General features: G+C 42.8%; 1 protein-coding gene across 12 annotated transcripts in view; it reads left to right on the top strand.

Annotated features, from left to right (window-relative positions):
• The window catches only part of ARHGEF33 (Rho guanine nucleotide exchange factor 33), a 92003-nt gene extending 76932 nt beyond the window's left edge, over nucleotides 1-15071 (top strand). For 2 of the 12 annotated variants that reach the window (XM_073022932.1, XM_038006829.2), the window contains 3 exons: nucleotides 1147-1960; nucleotides 7021-7160; nucleotides 12798-14209. In XM_073022932.1, coding sequence (XP_072879033.1) covers nucleotides 1147-1960; nucleotides 7021-7160; nucleotides 12798-12849 — 1006 coding nt within the window. In that variant the 3' untranslated portion in view covers nucleotides 12850-14209. The other 10 variants (XM_038006820.2, XM_038006828.2, XM_038006824.2 and 7 more) reach the window with 9 other exon arrangements.
• Nucleotides 15072-22454: the final 7383 nt, after the last annotated feature.

A 22454-nucleotide genomic window follows, 5' to 3' on the forward strand; every position in this document is an offset into this window, starting at 1 on the left:
CTTGCACATGTTAACGTGAGACCTAATTTTCATTTTAAGACCACTAGAGTAAAATATTGGTTTTAGCATTTATATTTGCGTTTTTTTTTTTTTTTTTTTTTGGTACTGAAGTACAATGGCATGATCTCAGCTCACTGCAACCTCCACCTTCCAGGTTCAAGGGATTCTCCTGCCTCAGCCTACCGACTAGCTGGGATTACAGGCATGTGCCACCATGCCCAGCTAATTTTTGTAGTTTTAGTAGAGACGGGGTTTTACCATGTTGGCCAGGCTGGTCTCGAACTCCTGACCTCAGGTGATCCGTCTGTCTCGGCCTCCCGAAGTCTTTGTGCATTTTTGTGGTAGAATTAAAATATGAATACATAAACTAGCAGAATAACCACTTCTGGTCAGTGTCCATTTACATCTGTCAATGTAAGTCCAGCACAACTGGACATCCCATCTGCTGGTACCCTATCCTAGTTTGTAAACTGTGTAAATTATCCATTACCCATGACTCCAAAACCAAAAACCCTCCATGAAATTGGACATATCGAGTGACAGCTTTTTTTTACATATTGGTAATTCTTTGTGGGTGGAAGTTTGAGATGAATTATATAGCATGCTTTACAGTGACAACGAATATTTTTAAAATTTTATTATGAAAATTTCAAATTTACATAGAAGAGTACAGTGAACTCCATATGCCCTCATTCAGAAGTTATCAAGATCATGCCACGTTTACTTTAGGACTGTAATTTGTTTCTGAGTGTGAAGATCCACAAGTCGAACAAAAGTTGAGTTTCCATTATTTTGTATGACTCTGCTAGGGCAAGCAAGGGAGAGAAGAGAGTTGAAAGTGTGCCTCGGAGCACCGCGGGTGGGGATGAGGGTCAGGGCTTCCACGCGGGGTGATGCCCGTCCCTGGCCCGCAGGCCATTTCCCAGAAGCTCAGACAATACTTTCGGGTCTCCGCTCGACGGACTGCCTTGTCCACTCTCCGCCTGGGGACGGGGGTTCGTGGGAGAGCCTTAGTGGAAGTTTGTGGAGCTTGGGACGTGGCATGCGCAGGCGCCCGGGAGGGCGGCCAGGAGGGCCGCGGGCAGGCGAGAGGCCTGCACTAACCCGCCGAAAGCACACCTCTTTTGTACTGTTTCCCCTCTAAAGCCATCTGATGCCCCCAGTGAAGAAAAGTCAACAGCAGCAAAGCCTGATGGAGAGCATGCAGCCCGGGAAGCCCAGTGACTGGGAGCTGGAGGGCAGGAAGCACGAGCGTCCCGAGAGCCTTCTGGCACCCACGCAGTTCTGCGCGGCCGAGCAGGACGTGAAGGCGCTGGCCGGGCCCCTGCAGGCCATCCCGGAGATGGACTTCGAGCCCTCTCCGGCCGAGCCGCTGGGCAACGTGGAGCGCTCCCTGCGCGCCCCGGCCGAGCTCCTGCCCGATGCCCGCGGCTTCGTGCCCGCGGCCTACGAAGAGTTCGAGTACGGCGGCGAGATCTTCGCGCTGCCCGCGCCCTACGACGAGGAGCCGTTCCAGGCTCCAGCCCTCTTCGAGAACTGCTCACCCGCCTCCTCCGAGTCCAGCCTGGACATCTGCTTCCTGCGGCCAGTCAGCTTTGCCATGGAGGCCGAGCGGCCGGAGCACCCGCTGCAGCCACTGCCCAAGAGCGCCACGTCGCCGGCGGGCAGCAGCGGCGCCTACAAGCTGGAGGCGGCGGCGCAGGCGCAGGCGCATGGCAAGGCCAAGCCGCTGAGCCGCTCTCTCAAGGAGTTTCCGCGTGCACCGCCCGCCGACGGCGTGGCCCCGCGCCTCTACAGCACGCGCAGCAGCAGCGGCGGCCGCGCGCCCATCAAGGCGGAGCGCGCCGCGCAGCCGCACGGCCCGGCAGCTGCCGCTGTAGCCGCTCGCGGCGCGCCCCGGACCTTCTTCCCCCAACAGAGGTCCCAAAGCGAAAAACAGACCTATTTGGAAGTAAGGAGGGTAAAGTAAAACCGAATCGAAACCCACAGCGTCGACGACCCCAAGTCTAGATCTGCAGGAAGCATCCCGAGTTCTCCTAGCGTGGAGGGGAGCGGGGCCGGGCGAGGCTAGGGGCTCGGGAGCGCGCTCGGGGGGCGGCTGCGCGAGTCGTCGGCGGGTGGAGGCGGAGGCCGAGGGAGAGCAGGGGCAGCCCCCGCGCCCTACAAGCTGTAGACTGCTGGGCCCTGGAAGGCAAGTGGCAGCGTCTGTTCTCCAGTACCAGGACCCAAAGAGCATTCCTCATATGGTACACGAGGGACGGCACAGGTAGCAGAGAAGCCCGTGACTCTTTAGACCTGATTTATCACACACACATTTAGGGAGTTATGGGGAATCTCTTCCTGCTTATGTTAAGAGTTGCGCTTTTTTCGGAGCACTGCACGCCACGCAGGTCCCGGCCAGTGTGTTTCTTCTCCCTGTGAGGTGTCGTTTCTATGTTGAGAATATGGAACACGGTGCGCCAGCCAGCGTACCCCACTTCCTCCGGGCAGCATTCTTGCTTGTAGCTAGGGAGGAGGCAAGTTGCCCTAGCTCAAGGTAGACTTGCTGCGCAGTTTGCTGCAAAGCCAGCTTTATTTCTGCTTGCTTTGCTTTTGACTGGGAAAAAAGTGTCCTATTAATTTGAAAACTTCTTTGGGACAGGGACATCCCAAAATAGAAACACGTTCTTTGGCCTCAGTGAATGTTGAGGTATTTTGATGGCCAACATCTGTGTCTGCAGGTCTACCGGTGTTTGATATTTTGATGTCTAATTGTGGTGTCTGCAAGCCTGGAGGGCATTTAAAGAGGTCTTTAAATACTTATCCAGGAAGTGCTAATAGTTTCTGAGCAAATAATTGCTCTGATCTGATTAAGCAGAGCATAAGTAACATGATAGCTCTGACCTGTGCGACCACCCTTCCGGTCCAACTATTCTCATTTTTGAATGGAAACAGTGATGATCACTGACTTTTTTCATTCATTCATTTTTCAGCAAACACGGAGTGCTTGTCTTGTACCAGGCTCTGTGCTAATTGCTGAACATTCAGAAATAAACCAGTCTCTATCCTCCGGGACGCCTGGCTTAGTACAGGAAGGAGACACAGGAACACAGGATTATGTAATAAACTATGGGAGCACATGGGAGGGATATTTAAAACCTTTGGGGTCATGGTGGTCAGAGAAGGCCTCCTAGATAAGTTGAATGTCTGAATTAGATTGTAAAAGCTGCCTAGAAGTTGGCTAGGGGAAGAGTGAGGTAGGGAAGCATGAGAAAAACTGGGTGATGCCTTTTCTCTGGCATACTGTGCCAGGTCAGAGTGGTGGAAATTAGGCCAGAGGAACAGGAAGGGGCGGGATCATGAAGAGCCTTGGAGCTTGCTGCCCACCTGCACTCCAGCAAAGTCTGTGTCTGGTCCCTGCAGAGGACAAAAACGTGGTAGTGTGCTCAGCCAAAGCTGCTGAGGTTCCCTGGGGTTCTCAGATTTTCCTGTAGCTCTGATTTTCAACTCCAAGCTTCGTAAAATGTGATTAGGCAGAACTTTTTGGAGAAATCAATCTTAGGCATGTGTCAGAGTTTCGAAGTTTATTGAAAGGGGAAGTAAATGGAAATTATAGTGCCAATTCAGTGTGACTTAGGATGAGCAGAGGTTTACATACAAAACCTTCTAACTAGTATAGTCTGTACTGTAAAGAACTTTTATTTCATATGTGATAGCAATGTCCTTTTGTAGTTGATTTGTGAAAAATTTGGGGTTCAACAATTGCAAGGCAAAAACCATTAATCAGAAATAATATATCTGAGAAGCAAACAATGAGTAATATATTTGTGGCTGTTTACCAGACATACCAAATAACAATAAACAGTGTATCAGGAACTGTTAATTGCACATACTGGACAGCAAGTTTCATCTCCTAACAGTGTCAGGCATGCGTCAAGTCAGTTCAAAATGAGATACCAAGGAAATGTCAGATGGAAGTCAGTTAAAAGAGGCATTTTCTCTAGCAATAGCATTAACATTTTCAAGCATGCAAAGTTCCCGTTACTAATTTCTGTTTCTGGACACAATTTTTCTATCTAAAAACTTAAAATGGCCTGGTTGTTAGGAGTCCTAGAGAGAGGTTGCATGCAGAGCGCAGGTGGGCAGAGACCGTGTGGGCAGAGACTGTGTGGGCATACATATGTGCATGAGCATGTATGGCATGTCTGCATGTCTAAGTATATATGTGCATGTTTGTGTGTGTTGGAGGTGGTGGTGGGATGGGGTTTTAGTTGCAAAAGATAAATCCCTCAAAAACTCTATCCTTAAAGGTATCAACTCTTTGCTTTTGAGATGTGCAAAACCCCTAGTGTTTCATCCCTTTGTATATCTTTCACCCAGCCCAGCAGAGCCAGCTGAGGCCTAGTCTTTAGTGTTCTGTCTCTTTTAGAGTCAAGAAAGAAGATGGTATGCTCTAGTGAGAACACATGACTGTCAGGAGATCTAGGTTCTAGTCCTGGCTCTGCTGCCCAGTAGCTGTGTGCTTTTGGACAAGTCACTTGGCTTCTCTGTGCCTCCAGTTATCTCAAAATAAGACAACCTGTCTCACAGGGTTGTTGGGAAGATCAGGCCAAAGAAGTTACAGTTTTTGAGTAGGCTTTATAGCGTATGAAATGCTATTGAGATCATGGTTCCATAGAAAGATTTTCCTTAAACCATTACTAGATTTAGTCGCTAAATAGTCTCTAAAAGCGGATTTCTCAAAATATGGTCCTTGGGGGCAGTAGCAAATGCATTGCCTGGGAACTTGTTATAAATGCAGAATTTGCACCCCAGACCTACTGAATCAGAATTTAGGATCATTCCCAGGTGATTGATATAAACATTAAGTGTAGGTGGGCAGAAGCATGCCTTAAGTCAGTGGTCCCCGACCTTTTTGGTACCAGGGACCAGTTTTGGGAAAGGCAGTTTTTCCACAGGCTGCGGAGGGGGAGGTGGTTTCGGGATGATTCAAGTGCATTACATTTATTGGGTACTTTATTTCTATTATTATTACATTGTAATATATAATGAAATAATTATACAACTCACCATAATCTAGGATCAGTGGGAGCCCTGAGCTTGTTTTCCGGCAACTAGATGGTCCTATCTGGGGGTGATGGGTGAGAGTGACACCCAAAGTGTGTCACTTATGTCCAGTTTACTCTGTAGTCTCATTTTGGTTGCTGTCACTGCAGAAAACCCTGCTTCACAAAGATCAGATGCTGAAAATGGAAGCAGGCTTTTCAGTGCTTTGTGGCAATCTCATGATATTCTGCCTTGACTTTAATCCAGAACGTATGGAGATTTGAAATTGTCTCAAACCTACTTTTAAGGCCACCAGATGCAGCTGTACCATTGAAGTTCATCAACTCACTTGCCACTATAAAGCCTGCCACCAGATGCAGCTTAATTGTCACTCGCCACTTACTGATAGGGTTTTGATATGAGTCAGCAAGCAATTGATTAATTATGGTCTCTGTGCAGACAAACCTCCCTGCTAATGTTAATCTGTATTTTCAGCCACTCCCCAGCATTAGCATCACTGTCTCAGCTCCACCTCAGATCATCAGGCATTAGATTCCCACAAGGAGTGGGCACCCAAGTCCCTTTTATGTGCATTTCACAGTAGGGTTTGTGCACCTGTGAAAATCTAACGCCACTGCTGATCTGACAGAAGGTGGAGCTCATGAAGTAATGCAGGCAATGGGGAACGGCTATAAATAGAGATGAAGCTTTGCTTGCTCACCCACCCCACTGCTCACCTTCTGCTGTGCGGCCCAGTTCCTCACAGGTCACAGACCAGTACTGGGAGTCGGGGACCCCTCCCTTAAATTATTCGTTTTCAAATCTAAGTGTGCGTAAGGATTACCTAGGCCTCACTGCAGAGATTCTGTTTCAGAAAGTCTGGGATGGGGCTCAAGAAGCTACCTTTTAAATAAAGGCCCAACCTGATCCTGTAGTGGCAGGACCACACTTTAAGAAACACTGCATGTCTACCTCCATGGTCTAGTTATGAATCTTAGTAGAATCTCAAGAGAATTTCTATATCTGCAACCCCCAGTTCTCAAAGTCAGACCCATATGTTTCCTGGGGGGAAAAAAAAAAAAATCCATCCTCACACTTTGCTTCTCTGTCAGCAAGCAGTCACCCATCTAATTCATGAGACTTCTAGGGCATCATTGGTGTGGTTTTTGCTTTGACTACTTGGGGTTCTCTAAAGGTTATTCAAAATTCAGCAGCTGTTTTTAAAGTTGCTTTTAAATTATAGTCACCTCAAGGTGAATACTTTGTTCATATGGAATATAAACATATATAAGTGCATATCTGGCTTGTATGCATATAAATATACATGCACTTCTATTTAGCACATCTCACACTTAAAAAACTAGAGAGGTCACAAAAGATGCAGCCTTATTTTTAACTTATTTTACTTTATACTCCAAATAGCATAGGTTAAGAATTGTAAAAACTGTATTACAGGCACATTTTCAGGTTGAAAGTATTAGTTGACATTTTCTTCTAAACAGGTCTGACTTCTCAAAAATTCCTTCCCTCGTTTATGCTTAAAATGGAGAGTTAGGAATATGAGTTTAAAACTAGCATTACAAGTAAGGAGCATCCTTATTTTGTAGAAAGAGAAACACCTGGAGATATGAGGGTTTTCTAGCATGACAGGGTTGGTGTCAAAATAAGAATTTATTCACTCATGGAGGATGTTCTTGCAGTCTTCTTTTAAAACATTAGCTAATTTTATTTCCTTATCTTTAATTATTGTTATATATTACACTAGACTGTTTGCCTTGATACATAGAAAATACTACACTCAGCAGGAAATTATCCTCTTTTCACCTAATGGTTTCTTCATTAGCCTAGGTTTGCTTTAGTTGGGATTGGGTGCCCACTGGTAATCTTTTGGCATGGGAGAGGAAAGTCACAACACCACAAAACTGTCCCATAGTCAGGATCCATAATAACGTTGGAAAGGAGTAAAGAAAAAAAATCCCTCTTTTTTGTTTCCAGGAGATGCATTTAGAAGATACTACCAGATTCTGTCCCAAAGAAGAAAGAGAAAGTGAACAAACGTCTTTCAGCGATCAAAATCCCAGGCAAGACCAGAAAGGGGGCTTTCGCAGCTCCTTCCGCAAGCTCTTTAAAAAGAAGTGAGTAGCCCTTAGACAAGACAGCATTGTAACTCATTTCCCTTTGGGCTAAATCTTGAGGTTTTAACAATAATAAGTATCAAGTACCCTGGTCTCACACAACTACTTCAAGTACAGTGCCTGCACCCAGTAGCCACAATTCTGGCGGGGTGAAGATGTTTCTCATTGTAATCTCCCAGAGTAGAAGCAAACTCAGCTGTCTGCCCTGCCTCTTCTGTCTTCTGTCCCTTCTTCCTTGTTCCCAAAGTCATGTGTCCCGAGAGGAGTGGGCAGAGGTGGTTCCCTTGAGAAATGAGCTGGTGACAATCAAAGCCCCTTTAGACTGGGAGGAGTGGGATCCGCTATTGGGGTTGGGGGTCCTGGGTGCTCCATCACATCTTCCCATCTGTGGAAAGTTGTCTGAGGGATCTCAGTACGTCTGCATTTGGGGGCCCGTTGTCATCCTGGGTGCTAATTCATGTTTATTGGGACTTCTGTTAGTGCTTTCCCTGAATGAGTGGATTTGGCTTGGCCCTAGTTAGAAATCACTTTAATGGAGTTTCTGTATTCCATAGGAGGCAAAAACAAGGCATTTTCCTCCTGTGGGCCTTCTGAGATTCTAGGTCGTTGTTGTTTAAACATCACCCACCAGGCATTTTGGTCAGCACTGTCTTACAGTCTAGGAGGCAGTGGCCACGCCCCAGCATAAAATATAAGGAAGAGAGAGGTGAGCATTAGCATTTGACTGTAGAGGGATTTACCAGTCCAGCCACTGCCTGCCTGAGAGACTGCTGTTTCAATCTCCACTGGCTCAGCCTACCTCTCTCTCCCTTAGATTTCTCCTGCTGCTTAGTTACTCTTGGTGGAGGATGTTCTTGCAGTCAGTTTTAAATAACAAGTCTTCATATTTTAGTAGATGGAAAAGTTAAACAGAGGCATTATTGCTGCCTTTGGAGAGTTGCCGATAAGTGAGGAAGCACAGGGAAATCACCTTTTCCTTGAAGGTCGAGGTCACTGGCTGATTTAGACTATGGTCCTGATGGAGGAATTGGGGGCAGCCCTGGAGTGAGGACTTTGTTTTTGCTGGTTTGTCTCATTGTAATTATCCTCCTGTGGGGAGGGTGGTACTGAGATTAGTGGGCCTCTGACTGTTGGTCCCTGCCTGTTGTTACTGGAGAAGGGGGAATAGGAAGGAAGAGCAACAGCTCTGCACTTAGCCATAGCCCTGAATTCTCTCTCAGTTTTGCTAAGGAAGCCAGTGCATGCTTGCATGCTGTTGCAGGATCCTCAGCCCACCTTATTCAGGGTTTGAAGAATTGAGAATTGTATTCCTCTTTCTAGGATCATAGACTTACATCTTTCTTGACCCAGTGCCAACATCTGTCAAATTTACAGGGGTGGGAGAACCTGGAAACAGACACTTCTCCATCCCACCCTTGGGATTTAGACTCCTGAATCTTTCTTGAGACGGAGTCTGGCTCTGCTGCCTAGGCTGGAGTGCAATGGCGCAATCTCGGCTCACTGCAGCCTCCACCTCCCGGGTTCAGGCTATTCTCCTGCCCCTGCCTCCCGAGTAGCTGGGATTACAGGTGCCTGCCACCACCCCCATGGAGTTTCACCATGTTGGCCAGGATGGTCTTGAACTCCTGACCTCAAGTGATCCACCTGCCTTGGCCTCCCAAAGTGTTGGGATTATAGGCGTGAGCCACCATGGCCGGCCAGACTCCTGAATCCTTCTAAGGACTGCACAATCCTAAGGGCACAGCTTGAGCCTAGCTTTTTTTTTTTTTAACCACAGTATTCCCAAAACAGCCATTTTTTGCCCACTGTCATTTATAATGACTGGGTGCTGTCCGTTGGAAAGCAATGAGCAATAGATTCACCAAATTCCTATTTATCAGAGAGATGTAAGAAAATGTTTTACCAGTGACATGAGGCAGAGGGAGTGGATTTGTCCTCTCTGGACTCAGAGGGCAGAACTGGGAGCAGTGGCTAAGGGGAAGAATTTCTTAAAAATGCAGCTACATGGAACTGGAGCTGGCTACGGCCTGAGGGAATGGATTCATGAGATGCTTCTGGTCAGGGATGCTATGAAAGTGGTCCCTGCATCTAGTGGGAGATTGTTGAAGAAATCACCAGAGTCCTTTCTAGTGTGGATATTTGCTTTATCTGTAGTTTGACTTTGTTGTAGCTTGATCTGAGTAATCACATCTTTTTATCACCTGAAACAAGAAATTAATGAAGCCTTCGGACCTATAATTTTAAAGCCCTAGCATGTAGAAGACCAGGCTTTAGCTTTCTGTAGCTCCCCACCGACCTTGGTATAATGTAGAGGACTTGCTATGGGCTCTCCAAGTTCATGTTGATTAATTGCTGTCAGTCTTCTTGTGGCTGTTCGGGATTCTCCTTAGATAAAGAGCCAGTAGATTCCCTTAGTCCTCTTGTCCTTTCTCATAGATCAGTCCCTCCTGCATCAATCATGTTGCTGCCACCAATACTGGTGCTGTCCTTTGTATTTAAAATCCGAAGTGTTGTCTGAGCGGAAGTAAAGGTGGAGCCACACAGATGACTGTCAGTCTGGCAGGCTTTCCTGGCTTTTTAGATCTGGCCTAGGGCAGTCAGTACCATCAGGTGCTTAGGGTGCTGCAGTGGGCACTTCAGAGACTTTGCATGGGTTGAAGAGGCAGCTTAAGTACTGTTTTCTGAGTGTTTTCATATGAGGACCATGGAAAATTTGCTCCATTATAAGGTAGAGAGGAAGGTCAGGGAGGCCCCAGTGTAGCACAGGAAGGGCAGTGGCTTTTAACTCAGATGAGAACACACCATTCTTCTCATCAATTAAGCATTCAATCTTATATGCATGCACTATGCAAGACACTTGTTTAGGAATCATGAGCGACATAGTCCCAGCCATTACACAGGAACTTGCACTCTGAAGTCAGGCCTGTGGACAGTTATAGGAAGGAACCAGAAGAGACATTCAGCCCATTTTCCTCCTGCATGTCAGGAGGTCAGGCTGGCAGCAAGCCCTGGGACTTTAAGAAGTGGCCAATCCTGAGTACTGGAACCATTGTAGAGCCTGGTCTCACAGATCCAAATGGGCCAGTGCCAGCAAAGCCACTTGTGTCATGTCTGGGGCTCGCTGCCTTCCTCCCCCACAGCCCTCTGGAGGCTCATTCCTGTCTACACTGACACACTTTTTGTTCCATAGGGGCTTGTTTGGCTGGTGGCCCCACACACCCAGAATGCTGCTTCGGGATGAAGCTAGGCATGGAGCCAGATGCAACAGAAAACCTGAGAAAGGGTTCTCTTCCCTCTGAGGCTGGGAGGGCCGAAGGCTCATACCCACAAGGATTCAAAAGGGAGAGTCAAGTTGACATCATTAAAAAAATCCTGAAAAATACCCACAATATTTGGGGAAAAGAATGACCTTCTGATTGTTTCCATCTCAGGCACATTTGTCCTGGGCAGATACAAGGTCACATGTCCCTGAAAGGTACCCAGAATTGATCAGAATAAAGGCTACATACCTTAAAGTTTGGAAATGTTAAGTGATTTTAAACATTTTAAATGAGGATTCTTAGAGGGAACAGACTTTACTGTGGTAGGCTGATGTTAGCTAGACTGATACTTATTCCCCTGCCTTTGAACAGGATGGAAGGCAAACTGTCCTATTCTAGAAGGATCTATACAGAGGCTGTCAAAGACTTAAGCCTAGATTATTGTGAAGTCTGAGGCAAATGATACTTCATCTCAATATATACATCTTGCAACACTTACGTTAACGTGTATTCTTGATGGCAGATGTGACAGTGGGGAAGAGGATCACGTGAGATAGCTTAGGAGTAGGGAATGTAGATGGTACTCTGTCTCTTTTTATCCCCAAATTTCGGGATAGTGGAAGATAAGGAATATGGCTTCCAAATGATTAATTCTACTTCCTCGCTCATTCTCTTCCTCTTTAGCACTTTAAAATTTACATGCATCAGAGTGTCTCCCTTCTTGTCATCACCCTCCATCAATCCCATCACTATTTTCTCAATCACACACAGAGAGAGTACTTCTACAGGGCCCGGTATGTAATCATTTTATCTCAGTGAATCCTCTTCTTTTGGTGTCTTCCCAGCAGTTTTTGTACATGCCCAGCCTCAGCTGTTGAACAGACCATGTAATAGAAAGCAGGGCTGCTAAAGAATCCATTGATAACTTTATCTCACCTATTCTCTGTCTCCTTAAAGCTCATTTCAAGTCCCTCTCCCACTCTTGAGTTCTCTCTCCTTTTCCATTTCATTTCCTACATAACTTTAACATTAAAGGGGATAGTTGAAGGGGTAAACATTTTAGATTACTTAACCTTAATTACAAATGTTTCTCAATAAGCCATTCGAAATCAACCATTCAGTTAAGGGTCTTCAATATACTAGGTTCGGTCTAGCACAAAAGATGTAAGAGAAATAGTTCCTGCCCATTAGGAGCTTGCAGATCAATTTAAGGGTAACCTAACTATTAATACAAGGTATAGTATGTAGCACATAGTAGGCACTCAACAAATATTTATTAAATGAATGCTCATTTGCTTTGGGCTCTCCAAACTCATGTTGGTTAATTGCTGTCAGTCCTCTTGCAGCTGTTTGGGATTCTCCTTAGGTAAAGGGCCAGTGGATTCCTTTAGTCCTCTTGTCCTTTCTCATATATCAGTCCCTCCTCCATCAATCAGATTGCCTCCACGATACTGGTGCTGTCCTTTGTATTTAAAATCTGAAGTGTTGTCTGAGTGGAAGTAAAGGTGGAGTCACACAGGGCTGTTGCTTTGATTACCAGGGCTGACTGACTGGCTGACAGGATGGGTGTTTCCTTACCCCTTTATTTCTTGAGACAGATGCATGTCTCCTAAAGCTTTCAAGGAGGATAGTTTTTCCAATCAGAGAACCAAGCCTTCTTAAGTCAGAAGTTTTTGCAGCACTGGATTCAACTACCCCCATCCCTAGCTCCAAACAAGCTTTCAAGGTTTATTTATAGCAAATCTAGACTTACTATGACCTACTCAATGTGCTATTTTCTTTGTCACTTGAATGAAAGGAAAAGTTAGCAACAGGTCTGTTGTCTTTTCCTCTTTCCATCAAATACTTGGATGGTTATGTGTCAGTGTGTCCTGGCAGCCGTTGTACCCTTCCCCAGCGAGTGTGCCTGTCCCTATAATGTCTGCTCAGATATGCCCTGCAATCAGCCACAGGGCTCCGGGAGCTCAAAAGCCATTTCTGTTATAGAGAAAGGGAATAAAAGCAAATCTGCTGGCCTTTTCTCCTTGATCCTGCAGGTTATTTCCTAGTAATTTAGGTATGCACTACTTAAGAGCCTAATGGCCACACCTTTGGAAGAGTTCAGGTGGCCATATACATGTAAGCATTATAAAGAGGTCAGTTAAAATGATTTTTACAAGGATGAAAATGAGCTTTTAGTCATGGCTATAGTAGAATGCTGGATTTCGAAAAGGATGAGCAATTTAGCTGTTAGTTTAATTAATATCAAGAAATGCAGAGAAATTCAGATACTGGAGACATAGGGAAGGTACAATTTGTGAGAAGAGCAGTTAAAAAAATTTAAGCTGAGTTTGTGGACTTTGAAAACTAGACAGGGCGATTTTGGCATTTGTTTCAGAAATGGGAACGCAACTGGTGAAGATTTCTGTGGTCCTTGGGGCTGGTGGTGACATCAAAGCTTTCCTATTTTCAGGTAAACACTAAACAGTTGCATGTTGGAACCATCAAAGTGTGACATGTTGGGTTTTGGATAGACCAGATGTAGCTAAGAGGGGAAATACGAGGCAAAGATTTCAAGTTTTGACTAATGACTTTCTGATGAGTAACTGTCCTGTGGGGGAACAAGAAGAAATAGCAGCCCAATTCAAATCCTGCCCCCAACTTCCTGCCCCCGAAACATAGGCATTCCTAGCCTTCTGAATAATGGAAGACATAGAGAAAGAATGAGATGGTCAAAAATATATCTTCCTAAATTTGGGGCACAACTGCACTAATCAGGGATGATTTGAACTGGAGGTAGGGGGATCTGTGAAAGATGAGAGAAGGCCTGGAGTTTTAGGGTGGGCCATGTGGAGGCTTTTTCAAGGGAGAACTCAGGGGCGTTCCTGAAAAGGAAGAGAACCTCATCCCACCCAGATATCTTGCTTGATGAGTACCCAGATGTACTGGAGTTGAGAGACAGAATAGTTTTTCCTCTCTGCACTGGGATATAGTGGGAAGGTGTTCCTTACCAACCAGAAGTAGAAAGCATGGTGGGCAGCTATGGCTTCATCTGTGATATTGAATATCAGGGGGCAAAGTGAAAATATCTAGTCAGTCATCAGGTTTTCAGATGTTAGGGTTTTTAGTCTTTGTGGATCCAACTTCTTTCCTTGAATAATGTAAAGAGATGTTTGAATTCTGCCCATTAATTCAGTAAATGATAGTCATGATTAACTTATAACAAGAGTGAGGACTCAACAGTAGCAAACCAATGATAGTGCAAGGACTCGCAGGCCATGGATCCTTCTTTGGTGGATAGTAGAAGCATACCTGACAGCCTCAGCATATGGAGAACTTGGTCAGTTGTATAGGAGCTTTGGACAAGCAACTTCATGTCTAACATCACTTTCATACACCCTGCATGAGGTTTTTTGATATTGGTTCTTAGTGTCTGGACTAGTTTTACCCATTCTAGGTCAGAGTTTAAGCTAGGCAAAGGACCCCAGTCTAGCTTCTCAGAGGTTATTTCCAGAAAGCCTCCTCCCTCCAGGGACTTCTGACATGAGAAAACTGGAGAAGGTGCAGAGCTGGAATGGATTACCCAAGTGGCTTAACCAAGATAAAGGAAGAATGCACCCTCGACTGGGGACTCAAATGGACTGATTTGAGTTGTTGACTATTGATTGGCTTTGGTCTCTTTTGTGGTGGTTGAGATTATAGTATCTCTGCAATCTGATTACTGTATGAATTTCTGCATTCTACCAAATGTAGCATATATGTGTGGTTGGCTTCAATAAATCTTTCACTTAAAAATGAAAACAAACAAAAGCAAGAGTTTGTAATGTAATGCCAAATTCAGTGAAGGTCCTTGATAACCTTGGTTGAGAACCATGATTTCCATCCATTTTAATTTAAGGTCCTTGGTAATTTGTGGAGTTGTTACTTCATTGAATCAAAAACAGGATTTCTTGAATTTTCTGAGCTTTTGTGTTCCCCTATTATGATGTAATTACACAATATCTTACACTGACATATACAGTTGTCACAATTGTCCCCATAAAGCGTTAGAAAGACATTCTCTTTATGTTCAGTACAAATCTTAGATACACATGTCCTGAGTCATGAAATTCAGGGGAGTAAAAAGTATTCCAGTTCTAGGAAGCAACTGTTTTACAAATGCAAAACAATTGGGATAGATAAAATATTTGAAAACAATTAAAACCAAATCAACCTGTACTTTATCTGTGTGCTGAGATTTTAGGTCCAGTGGATCAGAATACAGGGAAAAAACTAATGAGAATCCCTCAATGGATCCTTCACCCACCAAACAAGATTTCTTCAGAAACCGACTTGCTCTTGCAAATGACCTTGACCAAGGAACAGCTGTGTAAAACATACTTAAAGTTGTATTGTCAAGTGGTAAGATGAGGATAAAAAGCTTGTATATATCTGTGTAGGAATATATATATATATATATATCGATGTATAAATCCCTGAGGAAAACTAATATAAATACTTACATATGAAACCAAATCAACATACAAGACATTGAAGAGATGAAGATTAGTTTCTGGTTAAGATCTGGCTTTTTGAACCTCAACACTGGGGAAAAGGGAAATGAAGACTTTTCACATCATTACAGAAAAACACAATAAATTTGGAGGAAAATAAACGTTTGTAAGAATGAAAACTTCCACCTTGAAGTCATTCCCCGAGTATAATATTGAGCATGTTCATATTTAACATGGATGTGAATTTTATGCTTCCTAGGCATTTAACTTATTAACTCATCCAGTGTTCTTAGACTAATTACACTGTTAGGGGCCAGTTCTGTCTTGCTTCGTGTCTTCCAAAAACCCCAAGGCAATATCTAACATCCCTTAAGTCAAAGGATTAATTAACAGAACTGTATTTTATATGTTGCAAATCTGAGTTATGGAGAATTTGTGCCTAAACCATGATGCAGAAGGTTCAAAGCTTAAAAACACATTGATCTCCAAACTTGTTCTGTGGTTATGGAAATCAGTAAAGGGAACAAGGATTTCTGTAGAAACTGGGGAGACAGGAAGGCAAAGAAACATTTTCCCTTGTGTGGGTTAAGCTGAGGATGGAAACAGTCCAGTCTGTGTTTATTGAGTACTCGGTATTCAACATCCGCTAGTGATCTTAAGTGTCACACACACTCATGACCAGATGGACTAGGAAAAAAGCAGTGATTTAGCCACATCCTCTTAAAAAGACTTTCTGCAGTCTGAAAAGAAGGTGGCAACAGCACCAAAACTTCAATGGCTCACACACAGCAGTTGCTACAAACAGCAGATCAAAGTGAAAATTCAGGATTGCATTACTTGACTGTTTTCCTATTTGGTAAAGAAACCAAGCTCTTAACAGCTCAGATAGAGGAATCAAATTGCAACGAGGCCTGCCTGGCTATGGGGTAATCAAATGTTCTGTGTTTCCACATGGATATGTCTAAGATGGTCAGCGTCCTTGATATGCCCCAAACATCAGATTTATAATAGGAAAAAAATTGGGTTTAAACAATTTGTCTTTATTCTCAGGCAGTTCCCTATAGTAAATTAGGGGTATTTGGTTTCTGTTCATTCACAGTCTTGGTACTCAAACTGGTGTCTTCAGAAGCTGTTCCTCTATTGAAGCGTTTGTTGATAAAATAGGCAAAGGTTCACTTCTAAGTGTTACAAGTTTTCTTCTTGTCTGATGACAAATTAGGAACTCACCTACTGCATTTTGAACAGTAGTTGTCTGGAACACATAAAGGATCACTGCCAAGTTTTTTGAGTTGCCAGTATTTAAGTTTAAGCTAAGATTTTCATTTCCCTGAAGTTAATGAATGTATTTGAAATTAGATTTTTCTCTTATTATCAGGATGGCAGTGCTTGAAAGCACAATTCCAAATCGACTGGACATGGAAAGTGAAATACTACAGAAGTCACAACCTATTAAATAAAATGTCAACACAATAAAATTCCTTTCATCTTCAGTTTATCACTAAAATTGATCAGTTACTAGACAGGTTTAAAAACTATCACACACCTCACCAATTTTATTTTGGTAGCATCCTCTGAAAAATCTTGATGCTACATCTGTAGCATAACTCCAAAATAATTGAGTTCTATTTTATGAAACTAGCTTATGAAACTAGTAATAATTAACGCTGCTACTTACTCTCCAGGTGAGTCCCCATCACTTGATGCCTGGAGTTTGCCGGTAGCTTTCTAACTGCCTCCAAGTACTCTTTGCTCCCATCTATCCTGCATGTCTCTAACACAGTATTCCCAAATATTGCTTTATGTGAAACTCTTCTGTTTTAACTTGTCTACAGTGAAATTCCAAACTTCTTGATTTGACATCCAAGGCTTGCTCTCTTCAGTAGGCTCTTCCTTTCTTTCTGGCTACCATCTCATATTTTTCAGAGTCCTAAGTGAACTGACTTACCTCAAGTAAACTGGGTTTTTACCGTTTCCCAGTCAGCCATGCACCTTGCCCAGGCTCACTCTTGCTGCTTGCTCTTTCTATAGTTCCTTTGTCTCTGCCAATCTTAAGACCCAGTTTAAGTCTCTTCATCTTTTTGTGACTTCTTGTGGTGTAACTTGTTTATCTTTTTATGTGTTTGTCATATATTCCCAGTAAGAATGCGAGTCCCCTCAAGGGCAGGAACTATGCCATATATTTTTAAATTCCTTTCCACCTCTAGAAGACTACATAGTAGGTGCTCAATAAGTAGCCAATGCCAACATTAATGGTGGTGCTTTAATAAGTAGAGAGCTACAGAAAATAATTTTTACTCTTAATTTGACAGAGAATTCAGTTAACACTCTACCTCCCTGCCTTTTTTTTTTTTTTAAGAAAAAATATCAGTCACGAAGGAAATATAGTTGCCTTCAGAAGCAGTTAAAGGCACCACTGCCACTTTCACAGCATCTAGCATTAGAAAACATCTCTCCAATTAAAAAAAGAAAGGTCATAGCTCACTGCAGCCTCAAACTCCTCAAGCAATCCTCCTGCCTCAGCCTCCTGAGTAGCTAGGACTATGGGTGTGCACCACCACACCTGGCTGATTTAAAAATTTTGTAGAGACAAGGTCTCACTATGTTGCCCAGGCTGGTCTCAAACTCCTGGGCTCCAGCCATCCTCCCTCTTCAGCCTCCCAAAGGGCTGGGATTACAGGTGTGGGCCACCAGGCCTGTAATGTTATGTTGCATTACATTAAATAATGCATGGATGGAGCAGTGTGGAAAAGAACTTGACAATGACTACATCTGTGACCTCCAGCCCTCTGGAGAAGTGCACTTTACATAGGACCACAGATGTCTTTGAGAAGTATTTGGATTGATAATCAGAAAGAAGCACTCTACCAAAAGATGAAGTAGATATTTTGTACAGGCTAGGAGTTGCAATAGGCCTTTTCTACAGCCTTGCGAGGTCAGTATATATACGCCCAAGCAAGGACTGTCCTTCTCTGACTACAGAATTGGAGCCTTTGAGAACCAAGGATTTGTGGACCAATACTCTAGGGTTCTCCCCAGTGGGCTATTTCATCCCATAAGAAATAGTTTATCTGGGACCTGAAACTAGAACATCAGGGAAACCCTTTGAGCAGTGTTTTCTATAGCACCTCATGTCTCATTTCCTCACTGCCTTTAAGTCTTAACTAATACATCACCTCCATGAGGGCACTTGTAGAAAACGCAGATTCCTGGGCACCACTGCAGTCCCACTGTATTAGAATATCTGGAGGTGGGGTCCCGGAGTCTGCATTTTTAAACTTTTAGGTTCGGGGTACATGTGCAGGGTTGTTATATGGTAAATTGTATGTCATGGGGGTTTGGTTTACAGATTATTTTGTCACCTAGGTAATAAGCGTAGGGCCTGATAGGTAGTTTCCCAAAGGAATCTGCATTTTAATGCAGTCCTGCGAGTCATTTTCCCACTGAAATTTTAGAGATACCACCTATTAGACCAATAAATAGTACGATCTAGTATGTAAGTTTCAGCACTCAGATTCTATTCATAGATTGGATTTTAAAACAGAATAAATAACTCATTATCTTGAGATACAGAAAACAAATTGTTTGTTGAAACCCAGTGAGTATTTTTGTATTCGTAATTATCTGTGACCTTTACTATCACACAAAGATTTTGATTTAAGAATATACATATGTACATCATCATTACTCTATAAATTGGTAAAATTGACTGTATATTCCAGATAACCAATTGCATGCACTTAGAAAAATGACAGATTTTTCTGCATCAAGTTGTATCATAAAATTAGGTCTAGTTTTCAGATTAAACTTTTTCTTGAAACATCACCATTGATAACTTTCTGCCTGAGCCTAGAAAAATAATGCTTTTGGTAAGGCTGGGATTCTCTTATCCTGAAGGTTCATTTGGAGGTGTGAGAGCAGCATTCTCAGCATCTGAGCAGCCTGGTATTTATAGTCTATGGGCCAGTGAGTCTCAGCTGGTGGGGATGGGTTGGGAGGAAAGGAAGGGAGAGGTACAGTTTTTCAAATAGGGATATGGGTTAAAAGAAGGTTGAGAAAACTGATGGAGACCTATATATTTTAAGGGCAAAAAATAGAAATTGATGTGTAACACTACAGCTGAGTTTTAAATATAGAACATAAAGGGATGAATTTAGGCAGTGCTAAAAGTATCTTCGTGGGAGATTGTCAGATGTTCAAAATAATCACAATTTTTATTCCCAAACCAAGTAACTTTAAAATCTGTTGTTTTCCAAGAGCTTAGTATATACATACTCTTTAATGTCATCTAAACTTGTTCCTTATCTACAAAACAGATTTTTATTCCTTCTTGCCTCATTCCCTGAATTAGTAGCAGTAAATGCTCTTCTTATCAAGAAAACTGAATGTGTTGGATTTCGTCTTATGTTTGTAAGCCTATCTATCTGAAGATATTAATAGGATCTGCTGTAAAGGACTGTTGGTAGATAAGATACCATCTGTGCTGCTTTCTCTTCTCCTCATTATCACATTTTTCTTTTCAACTGGGACAAACCCTTCAGCATACAAACATGTTCTTATTTCTCCCATCTTAAAGCAAAAGAAATCCTCTCTTGACGGTTCTAGCTATGCCCCAGTTTTCTGCTTCCCTTTCATAAAACTTCAAAGAGGAAACTTTTCCAGTTCCTCTCTTGCCACTCTTGATCAAACTAGGTCCCAGGCTTTTGCCCACACCACTGAACTGCTTGTGTCAAGATCACCAGTGACTTCCACATTGTCAAACAAAAGGTCCCTTCTCAGTCATCTTACTATATCAAGTAGCATTTAACAGGCTGATCATGTCCTCCCATCTTAACTAGGTCTCAAAGACACAACATACTCCTGGTTTTCATTTTTCTTCGCTGGGAGTTTCTTCTTGGTCTCCTTGCTGATTCCTCATCACCACTCCCCACCTTTTTTTCTTCTTTTTTCTTTTTAAAATTTTTTTATTTTAGAGATAGGATCTCTGTGTTGCCCAGGCTGGAGTGCAGTGGCTACTCACAGGCACGATCATAGCTCACTGTAACCTCGAACTCCTGGGCTCAAGTGATCCTTTCGCCTCAGCCTCCAGAGTAGCTGGTGCTACCAGGCCTGGCTTGTCCCCCCTCTTTTAACATTAGCATCCCCCAGGGCTCTCCTTTGCTTAGAGCTCTTCTTTTTCTAGTCTATACGCAGTTCCTTTGTGATTTTATCCAGTCTGCTAGCTTTAATATCTTTATGAAAGTGACTCCCAATTTACTATCTTTAGCCTATTCTCCCAAACTCCAGACTAACATCTTCAACTGCCTCCTTGACATCTCTTAAGATGTCTAATATATTTATTGAACTTAGTGTGTCCAAGCCTGCTTCAATCGTATGTTCCCCACCTCAGTTAATGGTAAATTTATCCTTCCAGTTGCTCTGGCAAAAACCTTGAAGTCATCTTTAACAATTCTGTTTTTCTTACACCTCACAGTCTATCAGCATATTGGCTGTCTTTCAAACATATCTAGGCCCTGACCTCTTCTTAGCACCTTCACTGCTATCACCCTGGTCCAAGCCATTTTCTGTTGGGTAAGCCTCCCTATTCCCACTATTTTATTCTCAACAGGGCAGCCAGAGTGCTCCTGTTAAAATGTAAATCAGATCTTGTCACTGGTTACTCTGCCACTAAGAAGTCAAAGAAGTCATTACAAGGGCTTTTAAAGCCTTAAGTGAGCTCTGTCAAACCTCTGATGGCATCTCCTTCTATTCTGCCCACATTTATTCTTCTCCAGATACAAGCAGCGTCACTCTTCCTCACATATACCAAGTACGCTCCTCCTGCCTCTGGGCTTTTCACTGGCTGTTCCCTGTGACTTGACATAGTCTTCTCCCAGATTTATGCATGTCTTGTCCCCTCACCTCTTCCAAGTCTATTAATGTCATCTCTATGAGGCAGGCTTCTGACCATCCCATTTAAATTTCACCTCCCCTGGACTCCACATTCCCAGTCACCATATCCTTTTTTGTTCATAAGTGAAAACATTCTAATGTATAATATACTTATTTTATTATGCTTACTACTTTTTACTGTCTGCATCTCCTCACTAGATTATAAACCCCATGATGACATGTACTTTTGCCTGTTTTGTTTATTGCCATATTCCTAATATCAGAATTGTACTTGGAAGAATAAATATTTGTTGAATGCTGAATAGTCAGATGGGCCCTTATCAAATGCTTATAACCTAAGGTCACTCAGAACTAATTTAAGTGAGGATAAACAGCAAAGGAAGTCATATAGTAAAGAGTCAAATTATGAGGGCTTCAGGATAAGCAACCAACCTCTTAAAAGATACCTAAAAGCCAGTAAGCTTTGACAGTGCGTCCCTCTTCACTTTAGTTAGCATTTACTAAGCACCTACTCTGTGAAAGACATGTGCTTTACACATATGACCTGTAAACCTCATAATAGACTCAAACAATAGATCTGTTAACCTCCTTGTATTGATGAGAAACAGATTAAATAACTTCTGCAAAGTCACTCATGTAATAAGTAGTGGAACCAGAAGGTGAACAGACATAATTCCAAAGCACCTGCTTGTTTCTATCACATTGATTCTTCCTTTTCTTGATGAGTTACTGAGGTAGAGAAATTAGCTTTTACGTGGGCTATAGTTTTTCTTGCCTCCAGTAAGAATCAAGAGTCCCAAAATGTTAGAATGGCCATAAACTACTTTTTTGGAATTGTACTCTATATTGAAGCCGTCCGTCCCTCTGGACACCATGTGCACCTATCAGCAAGAAGGCAGGCTTAACTATGGACTGTACCAGACTGATCTGCGATGACCTAAGAGGATTAAAATAAGTGAAAAAGCAAATCACCAGGTTATAGCTCAAAAGAAGTGACATTTCAAGAGAAAATTCAGAATCAAGTTTAATAAAAACATTATTTTCCTATAGCTATTAAATTGATTACCTAGAATATACTCGATAATTCATGCTTGGACTGCCACATGGCTAAGTCGTCTCACTTCTCCAGGCCTCATCTACCTTAATTTTTACATCATGGGATTGGCCGTCTAAGGATTCATCAATTTTTACATCCTGTAGTTCACGTTGAATGACAGTACATTTGCATCATTCTTTAGTTACAACCTTAAACTCATATTTTCACGCCGAGCCTAGAAAGAATTGCTAAAGGTCAGGCTACCTCATTCCAGCAGATCTCAGCAAAAGCTGCCTGTCAGGGAACGTGGTATCTCAAAATTTCTTTTATGGAATACAAATGCCTTAGCACTCTGGAACTTCATCCAGGTGACACCTAAGGTCATTTTAAATGACTAATTTTCATCCCAAAGGCCTCCCACTCACTACAATCAGCAGATTTGACACAGAGGCAAATATGGAACTTCTTTTATCCTTTTATAACTAGATACAGGAAAAAGTGCCTCCAAAGAAAGACCACAATAAAATGCAAAATATTTCTATATGGCATATATGAGCTAAATGAGAATCACTAATGATTTCAAAAATACTGCTCTCTAAAATAATTACATGCAAAAATAATACACTTGTGGGCTATG

Source organism: Chlorocebus sabaeus, chromosome 14 (assembly GCF_047675955.1).
Source record: "Chlorocebus sabaeus isolate Y175 chromosome 14, mChlSab1.0.hap1, whole genome shotgun sequence".
Taxonomy (NCBI): domain Eukaryota; kingdom Metazoa; phylum Chordata; class Mammalia; order Primates; family Cercopithecidae; genus Chlorocebus; species Chlorocebus sabaeus.